Source organism: Bombina bombina, chromosome 1 (assembly GCF_027579735.1).
Source record: "Bombina bombina isolate aBomBom1 chromosome 1, aBomBom1.pri, whole genome shotgun sequence".
Taxonomy (NCBI): domain Eukaryota; kingdom Metazoa; phylum Chordata; class Amphibia; order Anura; family Bombinatoridae; genus Bombina; species Bombina bombina.
This window is the reverse complement of record NC_069499.1, coordinates 1,202,150,898-1,202,178,191: the sequence shown is the minus strand read 5'-3', so window position 1 is coordinate 1,202,178,191 and position 27,294 is coordinate 1,202,150,898. Positions and strand designations below refer to the sequence as shown.

At 38.3% G+C, this 27,294-nt stretch overlaps 1 protein-coding gene across 1 annotated transcript in view; it reads left to right on the top strand.

Moving 5' to 3' along the window:
* ABI3 (ABI family member 3) overlaps nucleotides 1-27,294 on the top strand; it is a 155,432-nt gene that overhangs the window by 51,366 nt on the left and 76,772 nt on the right. The window contains exons 5-6 of the mRNA XM_053694550.1: nucleotides 3,275-3,337; nucleotides 15,275-15,384. Coding sequence (XP_053550525.1) covers nucleotides 3,275-3,337; nucleotides 15,275-15,384 — 173 coding nt within the window. The remainder of the gene's footprint in view (nucleotides 1-3,274; nucleotides 3,338-15,274; nucleotides 15,385-27,294) is intronic.

The window sequence follows — 27,294 nt, the reverse complement described above, 5'->3', positions numbered from 1 at the left end:
ACAAATACCAGCTGCAGTTTGGTCTCATAAAGGGACTAATAACAACTAGTCTCATTCATCCTGAAGTTTACTATTCCAAGAAGTATTAATTTATTTCAACTCTACATCTCTACAGGAATTGCTACTTAATTTCCAACAGAAGGATTCTACCTACTATCGCTACGGTATTTGTATCAAATCTAATTTACCTTGGAAGCCTAAAGTAACGGCTAATTTCAAATGTCATGTTTTCTCTTGAACTTTTCTAAATTGACTTTGTCTCTCAGATATTACTATCATTTGCAACGTATGTTTCATGTTAATGATATAACTTTCTTTGATTCATTCTCATACCGGACAGTAACGGACTTTACGTGACGTCACACAGCTACATTCATCTCAGCGTGCTATACAGCTCCTTGCAACTCAGCGTGTCTCACAGCTCTTATTACACTCACTGGTCTGTGTTCAGATATCCACGCTGCAAGCATTATTCAGTGTGCTGTGTCTCGCAGCAGGACATGCACCTGTCAGCACCTGCAGTCTGTGTGTCTCATATCTCTCACACTTCAGTGCTTATTACAATGAACACTATCTCTCACATTTAGGCTTGAGTTATACCAATGTCAAAAGTTGTTATTAATACTAATACTTATTTTCAGTATCTTAATATTTATATGGTATACCAATAATATATAACCATATAAAGTCTTATTGCCTTTCCTTATAAAAATCACTCTGAGTAAAACAGTCTATGCTGATATAATAGCCTGTACTTCAGTTGTGAAACAAATATAATTTATTTAGACTCTGCAGTTGTGATTCAAATAACCAAGGAACCTGATATAAAGGGATGTATAGATGCGGTAGGTCAAGATGTAGACCTTGTGAATTTAGTATCTTCTCCGAGAGATTTCACTATGAGGTTACAGGAGAGACTTTTAATATAGATGCTTGTCTTAACTGTACCGCATCTTACGTCATCTATTTGTTAACCTGCATGGAATGCCATCTTCAATACGTAGGTTTAACCACTACTGATGTAAATACACATATAAGGAATCACCTTTCAACCATTAAGATAGGAGAAGCAAGTCAAACACTTTACTCACATACATCATAAAGGTAACACCACATTCAGATGGCAAGTAATCAAACAGATAGGCTACCCCTCGAGGGGAGGAGACAGAGGCAAGATACTCGAGAAGAGAGAGATGTTTTGAATCTTTAAACTACGAACACGGGTTCCTACAGGACTTAAATCCGAATATGATTTAATCAATTATTTGAAATAGGATCCTTTCCTGACATCTCTCTCTTCCCAACCTTGTTCCTTTATTGCCTATATCTATATATACACGTATGATTATATGTGTCTTTATGTGGGCTACTTTCATATTTACTGCAACTGCATATATTTTTATGATGTCACACAGTCCCTGATATTCTATTGTGAATACATATAATCATGTAATTGTGGATAATGATTGAATAGTCAATTGCGACTTTGACACTTTTTTGTCATAGACCACTGACTCTACAGGGGCAATAGACTCCTAGTGTACATTTATACTGTGACTAGTATTTGAGTGGGAGTCAATAATACTAATAATGATCCCACATTTTTACAGACTTTATGCCTGAAGTAGACATATCTACTAATCTTTACACTATATAACTAGATGTTCAATTCTGTCCACAGTTACACCTTTTGTCATACGCAATTCATGTTTCAAACTTAGTGCATATATATATGCAGTTCTGCACAGGCTCTGTGTAACCTTTTAGGTACAATATCCAATTACTTTTTTATATGTACACACATATACACAATCCCTATAAATAAGTTATGTCACTTTACAGCTATGATGTTACATATAGAATATATTTTCTTCCACACAGTGTGAGATATTTTATTAGGTTCATATATACCCATGTAGCGTAGTTTTTTTAATTATGCTTGTATAGCTAATTATTAAGTGCATAATATGGTATCGTACACACCCACACTGACTGCCATCGGATTGGATGTCAGTCCACCAATTAGCTCAGAGTATTGATCTTAAATTCTAGACACAGGTATATTTTTCAGCTACGATTATAGCTTTGTGCCGAAACATGTTAGCAAACTTGTACTCCTTGTAAGTGTACACTGTTTTAACATGGACCGCCTGGTTTTATTTGATCCTATTTGGATTTTTCAATAAATAATCTTTTTTATGAAATAAAACACGCCAGTCCTGGCAGCTTCCTATCCTCTTCTCCTCAGTAACGGAAGTGAACCCATAAAAGGTTATCCAAACACTTCCTATGATCACAGAGTGCCGTAGCAGTTGCAGGATCAAGCCAATAAGTGTCGAAGAACAAAGAAGAACAGAGCAGAAGGGTCTATGAATAAGCACAACTAGGGGGAAGCGAAACGCATCAGTCTCTATGCCTGTTGTCTGTCTGTTTTAACTTGGCTTTACAAGAGCGCTCACCTAATTCTGATTTTATTTGTTTTGTATTAATAAATTTTGAATTTTTACTATACACTATCCCCAGTAGTGCCTGCTCTGTTCTTCTTTGTTCAAAGAATCTTTTTACTTCACCCTTTGCCTATGGTATACCAATTTCTTCTGTTCCCTATATATATATATATATATATATATATATATATATACAGTATATAGGTATAGATAAGATATATGTAGAAATATGTATTTATGAATAAAAATAACATATTCGTGTACGTGAAGAACTTTGGAATGTGAAATATTCATATTTTCATGTTGGGTTAGCGCCATTGAGAATATGCAATCTTTTTTGCACGTGAGTAGGGTTTTTTTCCACTTCTTTTACTCCTTTGACTTCAATGGGGGAATAGGTTATTGCACGCATATTCTAAGTTCTGCTTTTTATGTGTGTCGGGTTAGCGCGTGAGCAAAAACAGGGGGTTTTTTATCTTGTAATTCGAGCGCTACACGACATATGCAAAAATATTACTTCCAGTGCAGTTAACGCTTGAGGTGGAGCATTAAATAGCGATCCACTTGTGAGCTAGCCCTTAATTGGATGTTTCTGGATGTTTGAAATTAACTGAAGCATCTCTTTATGACTCTAGCATAGAGAGTGGGATTAATCAAAAAATTATCTCTGCAGAACTGAGAGATTCTGGGTCCTGTGAAATGCGTCAGATTATGGGTTCTCCACCAATAAACTTTGGTGACTTTATAATGTTGATAAATACAATTTAATTAATTTAAATTAATTACTGGAATCTTGTTAATCTGTGAATTGTATGTTTCCTCTTCAGGAGAAACTCTCATAAGAAAGACCCTGTTCTTCCTCCACTGGTTCCAGAGTGTTTATCTTCACAGTGAGTTGTTTTAAACCTTTGTTCTCTTGTTTTTTCTTTTACTTCATATGAATTTTTTCTACACATATAACCAACTACACTTTGTAGCTCTACCTGATGATTTGCTTAATCTCCAGGCAATAAAATAATTTGTTCCAGCCACCAATAATTAAAAGACCTTTATTTCTTCATCAACTGGGGTCTTAGACAAACATACAACGTTTCAGACCTGCTATAGGTCCTTAGTCATGTATACTGAACATACACTGATTCATCACTTAAATACTTTACACCTGGTCAATTGTTCACCTGTTATCATGTGACTATTCATTGTTACATCACTGCCATCTTGTGGACAGCTAACATATATATTCCTGTTTCAGATAAGCATTCTAAATAGTCACATTGGGAAGGTTTAAATGTCAGACAATATTAAAAGATAAAACCATATGTACAAAATTAAAATAGAAGAAATATTGCACATAATATGCAGATGCTGTTTACTTATTTCATAAATACTGATTTCAAACTATTTCATTCTAGAGTTGATCTTATAAATTTCAAAAAATTGCTACTGGAGATTATATAGATTACTATCAATTTAAACACTATAGGCCTGCCTTGAAAATAATTTTTTTTCTCATTTCCCTTTAATTTTTTATATATACAGGTAATTTTCAGACATTTCCATCATATTTACTCAGCCCATTAGAAAGGGTTATTGTAGGAAAAATACTTTAAACTAGAAAATGCAGGTATCATAATACTCAGCCCCTTAGAAAGGGAAGATTTACCCATCTCCAGAGATGTTCCGGAAAGACAAATATTCAGTAGAATAGACTCCAATCGAAGTCTTTATTCATACACTTAGGTATTAAGCTTTCCAATTTGTATATCCAAAACATCTCTCTTGTTTTTAATATATGTTCTCTATTGCCTCCCATCCTTGGTCTATCAATTTGTTCAATTATTTGGAATCTGAGTTGGCTGATGTTATGACCCATAGAGAGGAAGTGAGAGGAAACAGGAGCCTCTTTGTTCTTGCATCTAATATTAGACTTATGTTCTGTTATCCTCTCCCTTACCTCTCTACAGGTCTCGCCCAAATAGATCAAACCACATGGACACTTGATCAAATAAATACAATAACATGACCTGCAAGTAAGATATTTGTTAATTTTGTATTTCCTACCATTTATGGGGTGAAAAAAATGTTCACCTTTAATCATTGAACTGCAGTTACTGCAGTTCAAACAAGGATAACATCCATCTTTCCTAGGGCCTATAGTTTTCTGCATGTTCAATCTATTACTACCTATATCAGAATGTACAAGGGTATCTTTGATACTTCTATTTCTTCTATATGCTGTCATTAGATTTTCTTTAAACTCATTCACTTGGGGGTTACAGTCCCTTAGGATGTGCCAATGCTTTCTCAGAATATTATTAATTTTCTGACTAAATTCATTAAACTGTGTTACAAAAACTAGACGATTTGTTTCTTTACTTTTGTACTTCTTGGGTAATTTTTCATTATTAACTACATCTAGTTGTTCCTTGATTAATGATATTGGATAACCTCTATTAATGAATTTATCAGCCATCTCCTCCAACCTTTGCTTACATCTATTCTCCTCAGACACTATGCGTTTAACCCTTAAAAATTGGCTCTTTGGAATGGCCCTAAAGATACTGTCAGGATGATAACTTCCATATTTCAATATATTGTTCTTATCTGTGTCTTTTGTATGGATATCTGTTTTTAAGAAACCATCCTTAAAGTATACATAGGTATCCAAAAACTCAATTCCAATTTCACTCATATTTAAAGTGAACTTTAATCCATTGACAGAATTATTAAGATCTTCAACAAAGGACAATAGGCTACCAACGTCACCCCCCCACACGCCAAACACATCATCAATGTACCTCCACCAGGAGGCACCATAGAGCTGGAACAAGCCATGAGGATATACAAAGTATTCCTCAAAGCTATTCATGAAAATGTTGGTGTATGAGGGGGCAACGTTGGAGCCCATTGCTGTACCCTGTTTCTGCAGGCCTATAGTGTTTAAATTGATAGTAATCTATATAATCTCCAGTAGCAATTTTTTGAAATTTATAAGATCAACTCTAGAATGAAAGAGTTTGAAATCAGTATTTATGAAATAAGTAAACAGCATCTGCATATTATGTGCAATATTTCTTCTATTTTAATTTTGTACATATGGTTTTATCTTTTAATATTGTCTGACATTTAAACCTTCCCAATGTGACTATTTAGAATGCTTATCTGAAACAGGAATATATATGTTAGCTGTCCACAAGATGGCAGTGATGTAACAATGAATGGTCACATGATAACAGGTGAACAATTGACCAGGTGTAAAGTATTTAAGTGATGAATCAGTGTATGTTCAGTATACATGACTAAGGACCTATAGCAGGTCTGAAACGTTGTATGTTTGTCTAAGACCCCAGTTGATGAAGAAATAAAGGTCTTTTAATTATTGGTGGCTGGAACAAATTATTTTATTGCCTGGAGTGCTTGCAGGATAAGGCAGATCCTGGGTTCCGTGCCCCACAAGCCACATATCTCTTGGTGCTGTTTTCCACACTTTTCTTTGAGGATTTGCTTAATCTCATCTGAAGATGATGTTTTATATCAGATAATGCTAAATATTGTCTCCCTTATATAACTCATATAGCAGGAAAAACTCCAGTATAACGCTTTGTTAATATGAAATATATTCAGTATACCTTTAGCTATCAATTACTATAACTCCTACTACTGCTCAGGTTTAAATGATACTACAAAACCTACTAAAGTTTGAAAAACGTTCCCTATAACAGCTCCTATTTGGGCCGTACAACTCTGATACCTACTTCTATTTGGTTATGTGAACCTTCTCAATAACATCAGTTGCCTCATATAACTTATAAGTCCTCTTGTTTTTTCATGTAGACTTCTCCTATTACTTTATATAACATTCTGTTTCAAAACTATATTACTGCTTATTTTCTCCATATATACGTATTTAGACATCTGCCATTGCTCAGTGTACAGTATATTAATACTTCCTTCCGCTTCACTTAAATATCTGTATTGTTTCAGGTCTTCCAATACCTCTTACTATTGTTTAGTAGAATATAATAATTTATTTGGCAAGTATAAAAAAAATATACAAGGAATTCTTCTTGGTGCAAAAATTGTGGTAATAATATTACATGTCAGATTATCAGACAAACAATACAAAGCGTAAAAACACTTAATCATCTAATCTGTTAATTACAAAGTGACAAGAAAATGTTTTAATAAATAAAAATCCACTTTTACAAAAATGCAGTAATATAAGCAAATTGCGTTCCTTCATGAGAAATAATAATATGACCTCTCCCTATAATAAGTCTTCTTATTGTTTCATATGGCCTCATTGTATAACACTTCTAATTTCTCCATGTAATCTCCATGTAATTGTTTTGCTCCATATAACTCACTATAACTCCTCCTATAGATAGTTATGGAAGTCTGTAGAAATGTATCCATGACTTTGTGTGATCACTAAAATAACATGTTTTATTGTCCAATCAGGTCTATACCTGATTGGACAATAACCCCTCCATTCAAATCCTTTCTATCACACAATCAGATTTCAAAGAGTTCCTCTGTACTTTTAGACAAATCCTCACAATATACCATATGGGACAGCTAAGTCTAATTAAACAATATGTCACTAACCTGTCAAATAAAAGTATTTAATCTGTTTTGAAAACAAAAACAATTGAATGAAAGTCAAGAAAACGCTAAGGGGGATATTTATCAAAGCCTCAACAGCAAATACGGCGAAATTCCGCAGCGTAATTGTTGCGAGATTAAACCGACCTAGTTATCAAAGCCTAAATGTTGAAATTTGTGACTTAACATACAATCCGTCTGTCTCAATCCGATGCAGATCGATGCTTACGTCATTACAGATGTTCAAAATACACATTTGGCTCTATTTGACACCTTTTCCCAGTTATCAAACATTTAACAGGTACGTTTGCGGCTATTCTGGCCCAGCATACCTGGTTTTCAATCCGCCACCCTGGAGGCCACAGATGCCTTAGAAATCAATGTGAGTCTGAAAGCAGCGAAAGCTTATGTTTGATGCTGCCAGATATCCCATGGATTTCTATGGTTGAAAACAAGTTACGTTTACACCTAACACCCTAACATAAACCCTGAGTTTAAACACCCCCAATCTGTCGCCCCGACATTGCCGCAACCTAAATAAAATGTATTAACCCCTATCCCGCCGCATCCCGACACTGCCGCCACTAAATAAACGTATTAACCCCTAAACCTCTGGCCTCCCACATCACCACCACTAGCTAAACCTATTAACCCCTAAACCGTCCACCTCCCACATCACAAAAAACTAAATTAAGCTATTAACCCCTAAACCTAACAACCCCCTAACTTTAAATTAAAATTACAACATCCCTATCTTAATATAAATTAAAACTTACCTGTAGAATTAAAATAAACTAATTTTAAACTATTAATTAACCTACCCTAACTATTATACCAAAATTAAATTAAACTACCAATTAAATTAAATAAATTACATATCAAAAAACCTAACCCTACTAAAATTATATAAATATTATATTAAATATACTATACTGACACATTCTCTCTCAGAACACAGAGAAAAAATACAGACTTTTACACTCAACTGCTTCAATTGCCCTCTAACTTACTACAGGTAGCCTTCTGGAAAACAGCTTCATTATATTTTACCTACTAAGTTGTTTTATTGTATGTGTTTGTATATTTAGTGATATATCCTTTTGTTTTGTTTTTATTTTAAATGTATATATTACAGGCTGTGCTAGTCATAATTTGCATACCTCTAGCTCATTGCACATCTTATCAACTTTGTCTGCCATTATGTTAACTTAGTTTAAGCAGCTCTTGTCCATTTATCTGTCTATTTGTTTTAATGGTTTTATTTCACCCCTTGTATGTCTGTCTTATCTCTGTAATATTTTGTTTTTTGATGTGTTTTTGGTTTCTGCATGATTGACCCTTAGCTTAAAATGTCCATAAATGTACCCTCCCACTCATTTAACACACTTTCGCTGGGCCATCATTAACCAATATATCTCTCTCCTTCAGCTTGATTTCAGACACATTCTCTCTCAGAACACAGAGAAAAAACACAGACGTTTACACTCAACTGCTTCAATTGCCCTCTAACTTACTACAGGTAGCCTTCTGGAAAACAGCTTCCCTCCCACCCTACCCGTCACCCCACCCATCCCAAGCTCATTTCCACACAACTTTCACTTTCCTGAAATGACAAGTGCAAACACTGATCAACACATCCTTCCATTCCCTTAACCCTATAGAATACACAGTACTTTTGTAATATTATGTTTCATATACCTTTTTGTTCCCTTATGCAATTGTTACAGTAATTCTGTGTCTTATGTTTTTAACTGGTTCCCAATTCTGTAAAAATGCTCAATATATTCATATTCCTTTTTGCTACCCTTTGTCTCTATAGCAAACTACATTATTCAATTACTCCTTCTCCCTTTCCACCTGCACTGTTCATTAGCCCATCTCTCTTAAACTCACCTTACTTTCTTACTCATGAACTTTACCTATTCCTAAACACTCTCTCTCTCCCCTGCAACTCATCTCAAAAGCAGTCTCCCTACTGCAAATCTGTATCTCATCTCATTTCACTCTCCCTCTTGCTTCTACTTACTGCTGGTGACATCTCCCCTAATCCTGGTCCCCAACCACTGACAAACCATGCACATCCCTGTGTACCATCCCATAGACTCAGAAAACAAAACTCTGCACACCTTACTCACATTCCTCTTGCATCTAAAGCCACTACCCCTTTCACTTGTGCACTCTGGAACTCTTGCTCTGTTTGCAACAAGCTCACTTCTATACATGACCTCTTCATCTCCCGCTCCCTCAACCTTCTGGCCCTAACAGAAACCTGGCTCTCTCCCCTAGACACAGCATCCACTGCTGCTCTGTCACATGGGGGTCTCCACTTCAGCCACACTCCTAGGTCTGGTAATAGACAAGGAGGTGGTGTAGGTATTTTACTTTCCTCTCGTTGCACCTTTCAACAAATACATCCTATCTCTTCCCTCACTTTTCCCTCATTCGAAACCCACATGATTCGATTATTCTCCCCTCTCTCTGTATGTGTTGCAGTCATATACCGACCCCCTGGCTCCTCAACCCAATTTCTAGATCACTTGGCTGCCTGGCTACCCTATTTCCTTTCCTCAGACACCCCTGCCCTCATTCTTGGCGACTTCAACATCCGCCTTAACAATCCCACTGCCTCATCTGCTAAACAACTTATGCAACTCACTTCCTCTTTCAGTCTGTCACAATGGACTGATTCTCCCACTCACAAAGATGGTCACTCTCTTGACCTGATCTTTAGCTATCAATGCACTCTCTCAAACTTCTCAAACTCCCCTTTTCCTCTTTCTGACCACCATCTCCTTACCTGCAACATATCATCCCTTCCTAGAACTCTCCCACCTTTTACTCCTTGCACCAAACTTCACAGAAGCATTATGTCTTTAGATCAGCAACAACTTGCTAATTCCCTTAAACCGCTCCTCTCATCATTCTCCTCCTTTTCCAGCCCTGAACAATCTATCTGCCACTATAATTCCACCCTTATATCCGTCCTTGACAATCTCGCCCCTCTTACCACTGCTCGAAAATCACACACTCATCCCCAGCCCTGGCATACTCCTCTGACACGGTACCTACGCAGATGTTCCCGTACTGTTGAAAGGCATTGAGAAAATCACGGAGTTCAGCTGATTTTCTTCATTACAAATTCATCTTGAACTCCTACTACTCTGCCCTTAATCTCCACAAGCAACACTACTTCTCTACTCTTATCTCTAATCTTTCTTCAAACCCAAAACGTCTGTTCTCCACTTTCAATACTCTCCTCCGCCCTCCCCCACTTCCTAATACAATTTCTCTGTCAGCTCAAGACTTTGCCAGTCACTTCATTAACAAAATTGACTCCATCAGATATGAAATCAGCTCTCAACATAATTCCATTCTCTCCCCCCTCAAATGCTCTCACTCAACCACAACCCTCATAACCTGAAACTTAGTTCATTCTCCCCTGTTACTGAGGAAGAAGTTTCAGCACTTATACTGCGCTCTCACCTCACTACCTGTCCCCTTGACCCTATCCCCTCACAGTTGCTCCCTCTTTCTCTGCTACCCTTACCCCTATACTAACACACATTTTCAACCTCTCCTTCAGCACTGGTACATTTCCCTCATCAATGAAACATGCACTGGTCACACCTATCCTCAAAAAAACCTTCCCTTGATCCTACCTCCCCATCCAACTACCGCCCTATTTCCCTCCTCCCTCTTGCTTCAAAGCTTCTCGAAAAACTAGTATATGCACGCCTATCCCATTTTCTAATGTTAAACTCCCTTCTTGACCCGCTGCAATCTGGATTTCGTCCCTAGACTCCCTATCACTCCACAGAGACAGCTATTGTTAAGGTCACCAATGACCTACTTACAGCTAAATCAAAAGGCCACTTCTCTCTGCTTATCCTCCTTGATCTGTCCGCAGCCTTTGACACTGTCGACCACCCTCTTTTGCTCCAAACCCTCCAATCCTTCGGCATCTGTAACACAGCCCTTTCATGGCTCTCTTCCTACCTATCAAACCGTACCTTCAGTGTAGCCTTCTCTGGGGCCTCCTCTGCCCCGTCACCACTTTCTGTCGGAGTACCGCAAGGCTCTGTCCTCGGTCCCCTTCTCTTCTCAATCTATACATCATCACTAGGTTCCCTAATTAAGTCCCATGGTTTACAATATCATTTGTATGCCGATGACACCCAAATCTACTTCTCTGCACCAGACCTATCTCATTCCTTGCTAATCCGTGTCACTAACTGTCTTTCTCACATCTCTTCCTGGATGTCCTCTCACTACCTCAAGCTAAATCTCTCCAAAACTGAGCTCCTCATTTTCCCCCCTTCTTCCAAAATCTCCACCCCAATATCTCTATAACTGTCAACAACTCCATCATTACCCCTACCCCGCATGCCCAATGTCTCGGGGTCACATTTGACTTAGATCTTTCCTTCACTCCTCACATTCAGTCCTTGGCTACAGCCTGCCGCTTCCACCTTAAAAACATCTCTAAAATTAGACACTTCCTTACACAAGACACAACTAAGATTTTAATCCACTCTCTCATTCTTTCCCGCCTTGATTACTGCAACTCTGTCCTCTCTGGTCTCCCCACCTGCCGCCTAGCTCCTTTACAATCCATAATGAATGCCTCTGCCAGACTTATCTTCCTTAAACTTTGCTCTTCATCTGCTGCGCCTCTCTGCCAACCCCTTCACTGGCTTCCTCTTGCCTCTAGGATCAAACACAAAACTCTCACTCTTACATACAAAGCCCTCAACTGTACTGCTCCCCCCTACATCTCAGACCTTGTCTCCAGATACTCTCCCTCCCGTCCCCTTCGCTCTGCTCATGACCTCCTACTCTCCTCCTCTCTTGTCACCTCATCACACTCCCGTTTACAGGACTTCTCCAGACTGGCTCCCATCTTGTGGAACTCTCTGCCTCACTCCACAAGACTCTCTTCTAGTTTTAAAAGCTTCAAGTGCTCCCTAAAGACTCTACTGTTCAGGGATGCATACAACCTACGCTAACCTTTCCTAATACCAGTTCCTCTCCTCCACTGCAATCCCCTGAACCCCCTTACCATGTAAGCCTAAAAGTCCAGCTGTTTGTAGATCACCTTCTTAAGAGCTGACTACAACAGTGCAACTCTTGGCAGGGCCCTCTACCCTATAATTGTTTTGTTGTACTCCCCCTTTGTTTACAGCGCTGCGGAATCTGTTGGCGCTCTACAAATAACCGATAATAATAATAATATTAAACCTTATTACAAATTACTAAATTACAAAAAAAAAACACTAAGTTACAAAAACAAACAAACACTAAATTACGAAAAATAAAATCCTATTGATTGTTCCAATAAGCCAATAGGATCGAGCTCTCATCCTATTAGCTGATTGGAACATCCAATAGGATTTTAGCAGCTCTAATCCTATTGGCTGATTTAAATCTTTCAGCCAATAGGAATGTAAGGGACGCCATCTTGGGTGACGTCACTTGCATTGAAGTTCCAGTTTATGGTGGCGACCATATGAAGAGGATGCTCCATGCCAGATGTCTTCAGGATGGACCCGCTCCGCGCGGGATGGATGAAGATAGAAGATGCCATCTGGATGAAGACTTCTTGATGACTGGATGAGGACTTCGGCTGGATGAAGATGGAAGAGGCCGTCCAGATGAAGAATTCTTGCCGCCTGAATGATGACTTTTCTGGCTCTGGATGGATCCTTCAAGCAGGACTTCAAGAACTGTAAGTGGATCGTCGGGGGTAAGTGTTTGGTTTTTATAAGGTTTTTTTGAGTGGGTTATATTTTTAGATTAGGCTCTGGGCATGTAAAAGAGCTAAATGCCCTTTTAAGGGCAATGTCTATACAAATGCCTTTATCAGGGCAATGGGGAGCTTAGGTTTTTTTATTTGGAGGGGTTGGGTGGTGGGTTTTACTGTTGGGGGAGTGTTTGTATTTTTTTTTTTACAGGTAAAAGAACTGACATCTTTGGGGCAATGCCCCACAAAAGGCCCTTTTAAGGGCCATTGGTAGTTTATTGTAGGCAAGGGTTTTTGTTTTATTTGGGGGGGGGGACTTTTTTATTTTGATAGGGCTATTAGATTAGGTGTAATTCTTTTTTATTTTTGATAATGTGGTTTTTTATTTTTCGTAATTTAGTGTTTGTTTTAGTAACTTAGTGGTTGTTTTTTTCTGTAATTTAGTAATTTGTAATAAGCTTTAATAGTATATTTAAATAATTTTAGTAGGGTTAGGTTTTTAATATGTAATTTAGTTTATTTAATTGGTAGTTTAATTTAATTGTCGGATAATAGTGAGGGTAGGTTAATTAACAGTTTAAATTAGTTTATTTTCATTCTACAGCTAAGTTTAAATTTATTTGAAGATAGGGATGTTGTAATTTCATTTAAAGTTAGCGGGTTGTTAGGTTTAGGGGTTAATAATTTAATTTAGTTTATGGCGATGTGGGGGGCGGACGGTTTAGGCGTTAATAGGTTTAGTTAGTGGTAGTGATGTGGGAGGACAGGGTTTAGGGGTTAATACGTTTATTTAGAGGCAATGGTGTTGAGGAGCGGCGGGATAGGGGTTAATTTAGGTTGTGGTGGTGTCGGGGAGCGGCGGGATAGGGGTTAAACATTTTAGTATAGTGGCAGCATTTAGTGACAGGGTATAAATAAAGTTGAGCCGAATAGACGTGAGCTCGATGACTGTTAGTTAACAACATTCCAATGCTCATCTTTTTGCTGGCTTTTTTATAAATAAGGAGAGCATATTAAGATACGCAGCCACAATGTTAGGCAAGCGTATTGGTGGTGGCAAATGCAACAAAGTTGAGGCTTTGATAAATATCCCCCTAAAGATCTAAATATATGCAATAATAAAAATAATGATAAAGAATACAAATACAAGAATTCCTCATATATAGCTGTGAGTATATATGCAGAATTACATCTTAGACTCCAGGTAAGCATTCCTTAAAGACAATGGAATAAAAACACTTTGGGCATATTACAAGTGGAGCAGTATTAACCACTCCAGCTCGAGTGCTAACTCTGCTAGAAGTAAGCTTTTTGCATGTGCACCAGGTATCACTCATATTACAAGTTAAAAGTAAACTTTGTGTGCTAACCCAAGCGCGTAAAAAACATTTTTTACATAATGTTATCATATTTGCTTTACTTGAAGGTTCAGGCCATTGTCGGTTCGATTATAGGTGGAGCGCTATCTAGCTCTCCCACTTGCGTGCTAACTCAGCTATAAGTACGTTTTTTGTATACATGATTATATATAGGTATAGCTATATAGAGATATATATTGGAATATCTACTTAAAAATACACAGATCATGTTATGCTATGTGCAGAATATTGGAATGCCAAATATTTACAGTAAATGCACAATATAACACTTTATTAAAAATGAATATTGCATAAATATGCTTGTTATACATGTTTTCATCTACTTAACTGCAAATGGCTCCAATACACACACACACATATATATATATATATATATATATATTTTTTCTATATGTGTTTACATATTTATGTGTTTATATGTGTATATATGTCTGTAAATACATATATACAGATATAAATACATAAATACATATATATATATATATATATATATATATATATATATATACAGTATCTCAATGTTAAAGCTCTTTGCAGTCCTTTTTTTCTAATACCTGAGACCTCATATCTTTGAGCTCTTATAACTTTTTGTGCAATATTGTTTTTAAAAAATGTTTTATTAGACAGTGTTATAATGAGTGTAACTGTACTTTGTAATATATTTTTGATGTGTTTTGTGACACTTTTGTTTTATGAATCATTTAACCAGAGTGTTAACTTCAATTGCACTCAAGCGATCGTGGTTACTTTCAACTTGTAATACGAGTGAAAAACCCAACGCACCCAAACACCTGTAATAAACCCCTTTTTTCTCACCCGTAACTGTTACCGCTCCATTCGTAATCTGGCCCTTTAATTTTTATTTAACCAAGCCAAATACAAGACTTTGCTGTGGCATTAATGTATATATTTATAGTACAATTGCTCCATATACTGTATTCTTTTTATGTAACGTTTGATATTAACTCATATTCCCCATCCTTGCCCTAAATGACTCTGCTATAATGCTTTCTGATGCTCTGTAAAAAAAAACTATCTTTATGATTAATTCCATAGCCCCACTTAACCATTACCTTTCTATTTGTGTAATTTAAACTCTGCAGGACTTTGGTTGCAGAATCTCCTATTTTTCATTCTCCTGGGGTGTTTTTTGACATTCCAGCACCACCTGAACCTGTTGAATTCCCACTACCCCCACCTTTTGCAGAAGGAAGTAAGTAATTCTGTGTGATTTACCTTCTGTATTGCTTTGCAAATGTGGACAATAAGAGACACACAAACTGTTAGCGCCAATCAAGAGCATTTAAAAATGTAGTGTATGGAAAAAAACTCACATGTACAGTATATCATAGTTAGGGCTGAGGATCAAAGATTTCCTTGCTTGGAGAGAAATTGTAGTACAGACTTCACAGGGCCTGATATTGAAAACCCCACGACTCCATTGAGATATTCTAAAATTATCTAAATTCTAAAATTATTTTCAAAAGGCAGATTTTGCTATACTTCTTGAAGGGGCATTCCCTGCATTTCTGTATGTGAAGAAGAGACAAGTCCAGTACAAAATAGCACTGCATGACATGAAGGTTCTTCTGCATTTATACTTTGTGCATTGTATTTATAATTATGTCACACTTCAGATTGGGTTCTTTCAGTATTATTACATTTAAGCTTTGCACTTTCTAGTTTATATTTGAATACATTTAGATTTAGATATAGATCAGCAGTGATTTTGCAAATTCTGATTATGTTTTAATCAAACTTAGGTTCATTTTTTGTATATTTCTGTGTAGCTTTTATAACTTACATTGCACTTTGTATTTTCTTTATTTTAAAATAAAACACAGCTTTAGAAAGTGGAAGGGACAGGGGAGTTACCTGGGTATGTCTGAAGCTCTCTCAAAAATCTTGTGAAATGCTGTAAGCATTTTAAACAAGCTGGTCTCACTGATTATTCTAGTCTGCTGTATGCAGGTAAAGTTTGCTCAAAATTAACAATACACTTATTTAACTAAAAGAAAAGTAATATATACTAACTAAACTATATGTGAAAGCAAGTTAAATTGAAGTGAAAATATGTAAGTTTAATTTGTAATTAATGCAAACTGAGCCTTTATTTCAGCCCCAGGTTTTCCCAGTTACCTTCTCTCTCACCTGCAAAATTCTGTATACCAAAGAGCTTCATTACTTTCTATTTAAAGCATCTCTCATCTCTGTGGGACTTCCAGGTCCACCCTTTTTCTTATAGAATTCAGTGAGTTCAGCTCCTCTGAAGTCTGCACTATAATTTCTCTCCAAACTAGAAAATCTTTGCTCTTTGGGTCCATAGAAAGTAATGAAGCTCTCTGGGAAACTGAAGCTGTCAGTTTTTCACTTTTATTTTATATATAAGAAATTCAAAGTGCAATGTAATTTGTAAAAGATATACATAGTATGATCCTAATTTGTTAAAGTTAGACAGAAACTGTGAAAGCATAATCAGTATTTTTAAAATCACAAAACTTAATCTGAAGTGTAAAGGAATATAAAATAGTTAGTTGAAAGCTAAACCTAGGTAGACTCATATGCTAATTTCTAAGCCTTTGGAGGCCGTCTCTTATCTGAATGCATGTGACAGTTTTCACATCTAGAGGGCATTAGTTCATGTGTGCCATATAGATAACATTGTGCTCACACATATGGAGTTATATAAGAGTCAGCACTAATTGCCTGAAATGCAAGTCGTCAAAAGATCTGAGATAAGGAGGCAGTCTGCAGAGGCTTAGATACAAGGAAATCACAGAGGTAAAAAGTGTATTAATATAACTGTATTGGTTATGTAAAACTGGGGAATGGTAAATAAAGGGATTATCTATCTTTTTAAACAATATTTTTTTTGGTGTTTACTGTACTTTAAGATCATCAGTCCCTTACAGATTTGCTATTCATTACTGGCAATAACCATACAATTTAGAAATAATGCATCAAGAACAGACAAAAACTAATGTATGTGATTATCAAAAAAAATAGCAATGATACAATTAAACTTAAATAACTAGTAAAAAAACTTATTAAAAAGTTATTAATATCTTCTAAACAACAACTGGTACACATAAACAGAAATAGAAAACCTGCACCTGCGACTAATGCGTTTTGGAAAGCACCACAATCACAGAATGCCAGTATCCAGTTATCATTGGATAAGGAAAACTTTTATGAGTTACAAAAATGTGTTGTAGCAAAAAACTGTTTAATCAACATATATATGAATTACTGTACAAGGCAAGTGAAAAAAAATGATTATGCTCACAGTTCATTATCTAATCCTCCCCTCTAACTCTACTCCAGTTTCTAATTTTTCCATCACTGTTGGCGGCACCACTATCTCCCCATCACCCCAAGTCCGCTGCCTTGGAGTTACACTTGACTCAAATCTGCCCTTCATTCCTCACATCCAATTGCTCTCTTTATCATGCCGCAACCACCTCAATCCCCATTGCATTTGTCTGTAAAATGTTGTCTTTTATTGTATTGTTTCTCCGTTGTACTTTTATCCTTGTACTTATGGGCAGTGCTGCAGGATCTGTTGTCGCTTTAAAAATAAAGAATAATAATTCTTTATCCAACATTTATTACCATTAGTTAATAAGGTCATATTGAGAAGTGAGAAATGTTTTTACTTTATAGAAATCAGTAAAAGGGATAAATATATAACTAAAAACATCCTTTTTGCCCCAACACAAATTTACAACCTTTCTTTCAACACATTTTGTTAACCTTTCAATGCCGTTAGGACGTTGTATTCCGTCTGAATTTTGCTGGGCTTTAGCGCCAATGGACGAAATACAACGTCCTAACCGCTTGGCTTTCCTGCAGCCACTGGCACTTCCCTGATAGGATCGCGGTCTGGAGAGCGTGCCTAGCATCATAGGGACACCCCCCTGACGCGATCCCATCATTGAAATCTTGTGATCACATGCCGATCGCGAGATTTCAATTTGTTTACATCGGAACAGTTGTTCTGATGTAGACACGTTAACCCCGGCACAAAAGGGTTAATATGAAACTCACTCCAGAGAAACAAAATCATACCATGACACCACAAAAAGATGATTTATTTGTTTATTTATTAGGTTATTTCATAAATGCTGTACCTGGCACTTTGTATTGTTGCTGCATTTCTTTTTTTGCATTGCTGCTATGTGTGTTGTGTTGTTTGAAGGAAAGTAGGACATGACCAGTGTTCCCTCTACGCAGGCAAGTTTTGTGAGAAGCAGTTAATTAGAGCAATTAGCAATCAGTACATAATGTAGACTGCAAGGTGTGGTTCCCTTATTAACTGTTTCACTGTTTGACTGCCCTTAGAGGGAACAATGGACATTACATGTTCTGACTGTATATACACACTATATTACTATATTCTTTTTACATATTTTTATAGTTCCCTAATAGCCAAGCAATGCAACCCTAATCAAACATATATTTATCAGATATTTTGGCATCAAGCTAAAGTGAGCTTGCACATGCTTAAAGGGACAGTAAACCATAAAAAAAATGTTATATAATTCTGCACATAGTGCAGAATTATATAACTTTATAATAGCGCAAACATTGTAAAACCAAATTTCCCCTTTGAATTTAAAAAATAACTGCTGTTTTACAGACCCGCTCTCTGTGATCTTCTGAGCGGGTCCAACTTACCGGGGGGTGCTGTGGCTAATGCGGGTTTCAAGGAGAGGGTGCGCTGGGACTTATGTGAGTTACGGTGGGGGGGGTGATGGTGGTTACAGCTGGTGCTTATGGTGGTTAAAGGGGTTGCTTATTGGGGTGTTACAGTGAGAGCTGATGGGGCTTATTTAGGTTACACAGGGGGTGCTTATGGGGTCTACAGTCGGAACTGATGGGACTTATGTAGGTTACAGAGGGGGTGCTTATGGGAGTTACAGGGGGTGCTGCTGATTGGGTTTATGTAGGTTACAGAGGGGGTGCTTATGGGGCTTACAGGGGATGCTGATGGGGCTTATGTAGGTTACACAGGGGGTACTTATTGGGGTTACAGTGGAAGCTGATGGAGCTTATGTAGATTACATAGGGGTTGCTTATGGGGGTTACAGGGGGTGCTTATGGGGCTTATGTAGGTTACAGTGGGGTACTTATTGGGGTTACAGTGGGAGCTGATGGGGCTTTTGTAGGTTACAGTGGGGTACTTATTGGGGTTACAGTGGGAGCTGATGGGGCTTATGTAGGTTACACAAGAGGTACTTATTGGGGTTACAGTTGAAGCTAATGGGGCTTATGTAAGTTACACAGGGGGTGCTTATGGGGGTTACAATGGTTGCTTATGGGGCTTATGTAGGTTACAGAGGGGGTGCTTATGGGGGTTACAGGGGGTGCTGATGGGGTTTATGTAGGTTACAGGGTGTGCTTATGGGGGTTACAGGGGGTGCTGATGGGGTTTATGTAGGTTACAGGGTGTGCTTATGGGGGTTACAGGGGTGCTGATGGGGCTTATGTAGGTTACAGAGGGGGTGCTTATGGGGGTTACAGGGGGTCTGATGGGGCTTATGTAGGTTACAGTGGGGTACTTATGGGGGTTACAGGGGGTGCTGATGGTGCTTATGTAGGTTACAGAGGGGGGCTTATGGGGGTTACAGGGGGTGCTGATAGGGCTTATGTAGGTTACAGAGGGGGTACTTATGCGGGTTACAGGGGGATCTGATGGGGCTTATGTAGGTTACAGTGGGGGTACTTATGGGGGTTACAGGGGGTGCTTATGGGGATTACAGTGGGAGCTGATGGGGTTTATGTAGGTTACAGAGGGGGTACTTCAACAGCTGATTTTAAGAGGTTTGGCCACTTGTGCCTGCGCAGTGAGCACCACACACCTCCAACAGCTGATGTGATGTCACCGGAAGTGACACCGGTCAGGAATTTTTATAAGAGGAAGGGACTGCATTTAGTCCTGAAACGTCACATGGAATAAAGTTTTGTTTGCCACAGACGTCTAAAGACCAGAGTCTACACAAAGCGTGATCACAGTTTCACCATGCTCCAGGAAAGTGAAATTGAAAGTTTCTACCTTTGGGATTCCGAGAGTCAAGAAGGATCTGTTCTCACAGTGACGTGGCTATCCAGACAGTGGGATTTGTTGGTGATTGCGTCTTTACTTACCTTATATTGATTGAGGTTTATTCAAGTAAGTGCACATCTTTAGGGGAACTTGTCTGAGAACATAAGAAAGATCCGGATTTATTGTGCATTTATTATATCTATTACTGAGTACATTGCATTTATTGCATACATACATTTATTTACAATTTGTAACTCCCTTTGTATATGTTAATGCCAGGCAGCACTTACCTTGTATTCTTTTCTGATATAAATACAGGGAGTGCAGAATTATTAGGCAAATGAGTATTTTGACCACATCATCCTCTTTATGCATGTTGTCTTACTCCAAGCTGTATAGGCTCGAAAGCCTACTACCAATTAAGCATATTAGGTGATGTGCATCTCTGTAATGAGAAGGGGTGTGGTCTAATGACATCAACACCCTATATCAGGTGTGCATAATTATTAGGCAACTTCCTTTCCTTTGGCAAAATGGGTCAAAAGAAGGACTTGACAGGCTCAGAAAAGTCAAAAATAGTGAGATATCTTGCAGAGGGATGCAGCACTCTTAAAATTGCAAAGCTTCTGAAGCGTGATCATCGAACAATCAAGCGTTTCATTCAAAATAGTCAACAGGGTCGCAAGAAGCGTGTGGAAAAACCAAGGCGCAAAATAACTGCCCATGAACTGAGAAAAGTCAAGCGTGCAGCTGCCAAGATGCCACTTGCCACCAGTTTGGCCATATTTCAGAGCTGCAACATCACTGGAGTGCCAAAAAGCACAAGGTGTGCAATACTCAGAGACATGGCCAAGGTAAGAAAGGCTGAAAGACGACCACCACTGAACAAGACACACAAGCTGAAACGTCAAGACTGGGCCAAGAAATATCTCAAGACTGATTTTTCTAAGGTTTTATGGACTGATGAAATGAGAGTGAGTCTTGATGGGCCAGATGGATGGGCCCGTGGCTGGATTGGTAAAGGGCAGAGAGCTCCAGTCCGACTCAGACGCCAGCAAGGTGGAGGTGGAGTACTGATTTGGGCTGGTATCATCAAAGATGAGCTTGTGGGGCCTTTTCGGGTTGAGGATGGAGTCAAGCTCAACTCCCAGTCCTACTGCCAGTTTCTGGAAGACACCTTCTTCAAGCAGTGGTACAGGAAGAAGTCTGCATCCTTCAAGAAAAACATGATTTTCATGCAGGACAATGCTCCATCACACGCGTCCAAGTACTCCACAGCGTGGCTGGCAAGAAAGGGTATAAAAGAAGAAAATCTAATGACATGGCCTCCTTGTTCACCTGATCTGAACCCCATTGAGAACCTGTGGTCCATCATCAAATGTGAGATTTACAAGGAGGGAAAACAGTACACCTCTCTGAACAGTGTCTGGGAGGCTGTGGTTGCTGCTGCACGCAATGTTGATGGTGAACAGATCAAAACACTGACAGAATCCATGGATGGCAGGCTTTTGAGTGTCCTTGCAAAGAAAGGTGGCTATATTGGTCACTGATTTGTTTTTGTTATGTTTTTGAATGTCAGAAATGTATATTTGTGAATGTTGAGATGTTATATTGGTTTCACTGGTAAAAATAAATAATTGAAATGGGTATATATTTGTTTTTTGTTAAGTTGCCTAATAATTATGCACAGTAATAGTCACCTGCACACACAGATATCCCCCTAAAATAGATAAAACTAAAAACAAACTAAAAACTACTTCCAAAACTATTCAGCTTTGATATTAATGAGTTTTTTGGGTTCATTGAGAACATGGTTGTTGTTCAATAATAAAATGAATCCTCAAAAATACAACTTGCCTAATAATTCTGCACTCCCTGTATATATGTATACAAATAAAAGTATATGTAGAAATAAACTTTAAGGGCCAGATTACAAGTGGAGCTGTATTTTTCCCTCCTGCTTGTGCTCTAATTGCGCTAGAAGTAAGCTTTTAACGCGCAAATTGAAAGTAATAAGTTATCGCTCGCACACTAACCGATGCGTGCCATAAGCTGAACTTTTGAATATTGCGTGCGTTAATGTATTCCCCCGTTGAAGTCAATGGAGCCAAAAAAGTGGGGGGGAAACACTACTCGCGCTAACCAGATCGCATATTTTCATGTGTGCTAACCCGACATGAAAATATTAATATTTCACATTACAATGTTTTTCACATACAAGAATGTGTTCTTTTTATTCATAAATATAAATATTTCTACATATATCTGATGGTATTTTGGTACAATATATACTTGTATATATACATGGAACATATTCCCTTATGTGAAGAGTATTAAAATGTGAAATATTTACAATAAATACATAGTTAAAGGGTTAGACATTGTTGCAAATTGTATATAAATAAAATACCTATTATAATGAATATATCGAATGTAAGCAAATAAAACTATGTTTTGTGTGAAAATGAAGCCTCTACATACCTTTGTATGAACTTTGAAATTCTCAAGAAAGGAGCGGTAACAACCGCCCATAAAAAGAGGCAGAGTTTATGCAAAAGCAAATACGAAGTCCCATCCAATGGTGAAGCAGCTGCGGACATTCATTTTAATATTTAAATGCTCTTATTTATGCGCACATTGCATGCGCACTTGTAATGTAAGGGATACGCAAGCACACAATGTATAGAAATGAACAGCAGCCATATTTTCTTTTACTATTCATGGTCCATATAATAAAAACGATTCAACATGCTCCTTGGTCTAGGGGCACTTTGCTTACTTACCTCCAACTTTCTACAACGTCCGCTCTTTCCTCTCTGTGAAACTTCAGTGCCGTGGTGCACCACTCCCTCCGGCATCAACTTCACAATCCACGTGACCGCCCTGCATCCGGTACTTGGATCATGAATCTGCGCATGCGTTGTTATAATGCGCATGCGGGCTGCCATAATGATTCTGTCTAGGTAGAACATCGTTATAGGCCCCATTTACTGGTTTAAAAGGGGGCTTGGCACAGTAATAATTTTACATTAACCCCTTAACGACTGAGGACGTGCAGGGTACGTCCTCAGAAAAAAGGCAGTTAATGCCTGAGAACGTACCCTGCACGTCCTCAGTGTGGAAAGCAGCTGGAAGCGATCCTGCTCGCTTCCAGCTGCTTTCCGGTTATTGCAGTGATGCCTCGATATGGAGGCATCCTGCAATAACCTTTGTAAGCCATCCGGTGCAGAGAGAGCCACTCTGTGGCCCTCTCTGCACCGGAGATCGGTGGCTTACTGCGTTGGTGGGTGGGAGCCGGACCGGGAGGCGGGTGGCGGCCATCGATGGCCCTGGTTATGTGAATGGGGGGCGGGATCGTGGGCGGGGGTGGCTGGGGGCGCGCACGGGCGCGCGCACGTGCACGGGAGGGTGGGGGCGGGCGCGTGCACGGGGAGGGAGCGGGTGGGAACCGCTACACTACAGAAAATTTTGAAAATTAAAAATGTTGAAAGTAAAAAAACAAACAAAAAACAAACGATCAGCAAGGTGGTGGGGGTTTGTCTGTGTGGGGGAAGCTACACTACAGAAAATAAAAACAAAACAAAAAAGCACTTTTTATTGCACTTTTTATTGCAAACTGGGTACTGGCAGACAGCTGCCAGTACCCAAGATGGCCCCCAATAAGGCAGAGGGGAGGGTTAGAGAGCGGTTTTGGGGGGGATCAGGGAGGTTGGGGGCTAAGGGGGGGATCCTACACAGTAGCATATGTATATATGCTAAAAAAAATTTTTTTTTTTTTTTTTTTTTAAAACCCCTTTTATTTTAGTACTGGCAGACTTTCTGCCAGTACTTAAGATGGCAGGGACAATTGTGGGGGAGGGAAGGGAAGGGAGCTGTTTGGGATGGATCAGGGGGTGGGATGTGTCAGATGGGAGGCTGATCTCTACACTAAAGCTAAAATTAACCCTGCAAGCTCCCTACAAACTCCCTAATTAACCCCTTCACTGCTAGCCATAATACATGTGTGAGGCGCAGCAGGATTTAGCGGCCTTCTAATTACCAGAAAGCAACGCCAAAGTCATATATGTCTGCTATTTCTGAACAAAGGGGATCCCAGACAAGCATTTACAACCATTTGTGCCATCATTGCACAAGCTGTTTGTAAATGATTTCAGTGAGAAACCTAAAATTGTGAAAAATTTTAAGTTTTTTTTAATTTGATCGCATTTGGCGGTGAAATGGTGGCATGAAATATACCAAAATGTGCCTAGATCAATACTTGGGGTTGTCTACTACACTACACTAAAGCTAAAATTAACCCTACAAGCTCCCTAAAAGCTCCCTAATTAACCCCTTAACTGCTGGGCATAATACACTTGTGGTGCGCAGTGGTTTTTAGCGGCCTTCTAATTACCAAAAAGCAACGCCAAAGCCATATATGTCTGCTATTTCTGAACAAAGGGGATGCCAGAGAAGAATTTACAACCATTTATGCCATAATTGCACAAGTTGTTTGTAAATAATTTCAGTGAGAAACCGAAAGTTTGTGAAAAAATTTGTGAAAAAGTGAACAATTTTTTGGATTTGATCGCATTTGGCGGTGAAATGGTGGTATGAAATATACCAAAATTGGCCTAGATCAATACTTTGGGATGTCTACTAAAAAAAAATATATACATGTCAAGAGATATTCAGGGATTCCTGAAAGATATTAGTGTTCTAATGTAACTAGCGCTAATTTTGGAAAAAAATGGTTTGGAAATAGCAAAGTGCTACTTGTATTTATGGCCCTATAACTTACAAAAAAAGCAAAGAACATGTAAACATTGGGTATTTCTAAACTCAGGACAAAATTTAGAAACTATTTAGCATGGGTGTTTTTTGGTGGTTTTAGATATGTAACAGATTTTGGGGGTCAAAGTTAGAAAAAGTGTGTTTTTTTCCATTTTTCCTCATATTTTATCATTTTTTTATAGTAAATTATAAGATATGATGAAAATAATGGTATCTTTAGAAAGTCCATTTAATGGCGAGAAAAACGGTATATAATATGTGTGGCTACAGTAAATGAGTAAGAAGAAAATTACAGCAAAACACAAACACTGCAAAAATGTAAAAATAGCCTTGGTCCCAAACGGACAGAAAATGGAAAAGTGCTGTGGTCATTAAGGGGTTAAAAATGACAAGAAAGCGATAGAAAAATTACCAATTACAAATATATTTAACATATACAGATGTTTTAAGAGAGCTTAAATTTTTTTTTGAGTTTACTATCCCTTTAAAACTTTTATTAAATATTAATATTACATCAATATGCTTTTACATGTTTCCATCGACTTGACTGCAAAGGGCTCCAATGCACATATAATATATGTACAGTCAGGGCCTTCATCAGGGGGTGACAGGGGTGACTACAGTCAGGGGCCCGGCCAGGATGAGGGACCCGGGGCCCACTGCTGACAAACCAACTGCTAGATTACGAGTTCTGCATTAGCCTTAAAAAGCAGCGTTAAGGGGTCCTAACGCTGCTTTTTAACGCCCACTGGTATTATGAGTATGGCAGGTACAGGTGTACCGCTCACTTTTCTTCCGCAACTTTTGGCTACCACAAACCCTCGTACGTCAATTGCGTATCCTATCTTTTTAATGGGATTTGCCTAACGCTGGTATTACAAGTCTTGGAGAAAGTGAGCGGTACAGCTTCTACCTCCAAGACTCCTATCGCATAAAAAAGTCAGTAGTTAAGAGTTTTATGGGCTAACTACGTAACATAAAGCTCTTAACTATAGTGCTACAAAGTACACTAACACCCATAAACTACCTATGAACCTCTAAAATGAGGCCCCCCCCACATCGCAAACACTAAAATAAAATGATTTAACCCCTAATCTGCCGACCGTACATCGCCGCCACCTACATTATACCTATGAACCCCTAATCTGCTGCCCCTAACATCGCCGACACCTACATTATATTTATTAACCCCTAATCTGCCCCCCCACTGTTGCCGCCTACTACCTACACTTATTAACCCCTAATCTGCCGACCGGACATCGACGCCACTATAATAAATGTATAATAAATGTATTAACCCCTAGAAGATTGGAATATAGCACTCACAGAATGTTCTCTAAAACTAATTGACATTCTTATAAGAGTTAAAGAGAAAAAACGCACTAAACTAACAGACCCCTTAAGGTCAGCAAAAGAAGGATTGAAACCTTATGAAAAAAACACCAAATTTATCTGAGTCTTTGGATAAATATGATGCAGAGCAAGCTGCCAGAAAAGGGAAGAAATTTATACGGGATAAGGAAGATTATGAACAGAATCAAGTTTACAATTGGGCAGCTGTAAGAAAACAAAACCAGCAGAGAAGAAGTGCCAATTATAAACAGAACTATGGCAATAAGAAACAAACCGATGCACAACAGAATATAGGTCAACCCAAATCTATATTAAAAAACAGAAGTCAAAGAAAAGTGGTCTTCAGCACTGATGAGGGAGAATCCACAGACTCAGATTCTAGTGCAAAAAGTACATGCACTTCAGCTAGCTCTTCTCCTCAGTCTTCTCCTCCTTCTACCTCCTCTCTCTCTCTCTCTCTCTTCTTCTTCCTCTGCTTCTTCTTTTTTACAGGTACCTACCGTGGAGGAAGCAGACGAGATGGCCAAACCGAAAACCAGAAGAAACTTTCAACATCAAAAGAATCAAAAAAACAAAGAAAACGGAGAAGATGGAAGAATAAAAGGAGAAGAAAAGAACAGGAAAAAGAAGGGACATTAACATCTGATCCTCTATTGTTGGAGAAATGCTGTCCTAAAGTACTTGATACTCCAGGACTTGATATTGTAAATATATCTGATTATGTTCTCACTGAAGGTGAAAGAAATGTGCTTTCTAAAGGTTTGGGCTTTGCACCAAGCAATAATTTCTCAGGATTTTCCACATTTCTGGACATAAACAAATTTGTGCGGAAGCTAACTTTAAAGAGGTATTTTGCCTTAAATGATAAAAACAATGACAGTTTTGTTTCCAGTAGTGTGGTTGATCATAAGAAATATGAAAAAAGAAAACATGTGGAATTTGAAGAGGCAT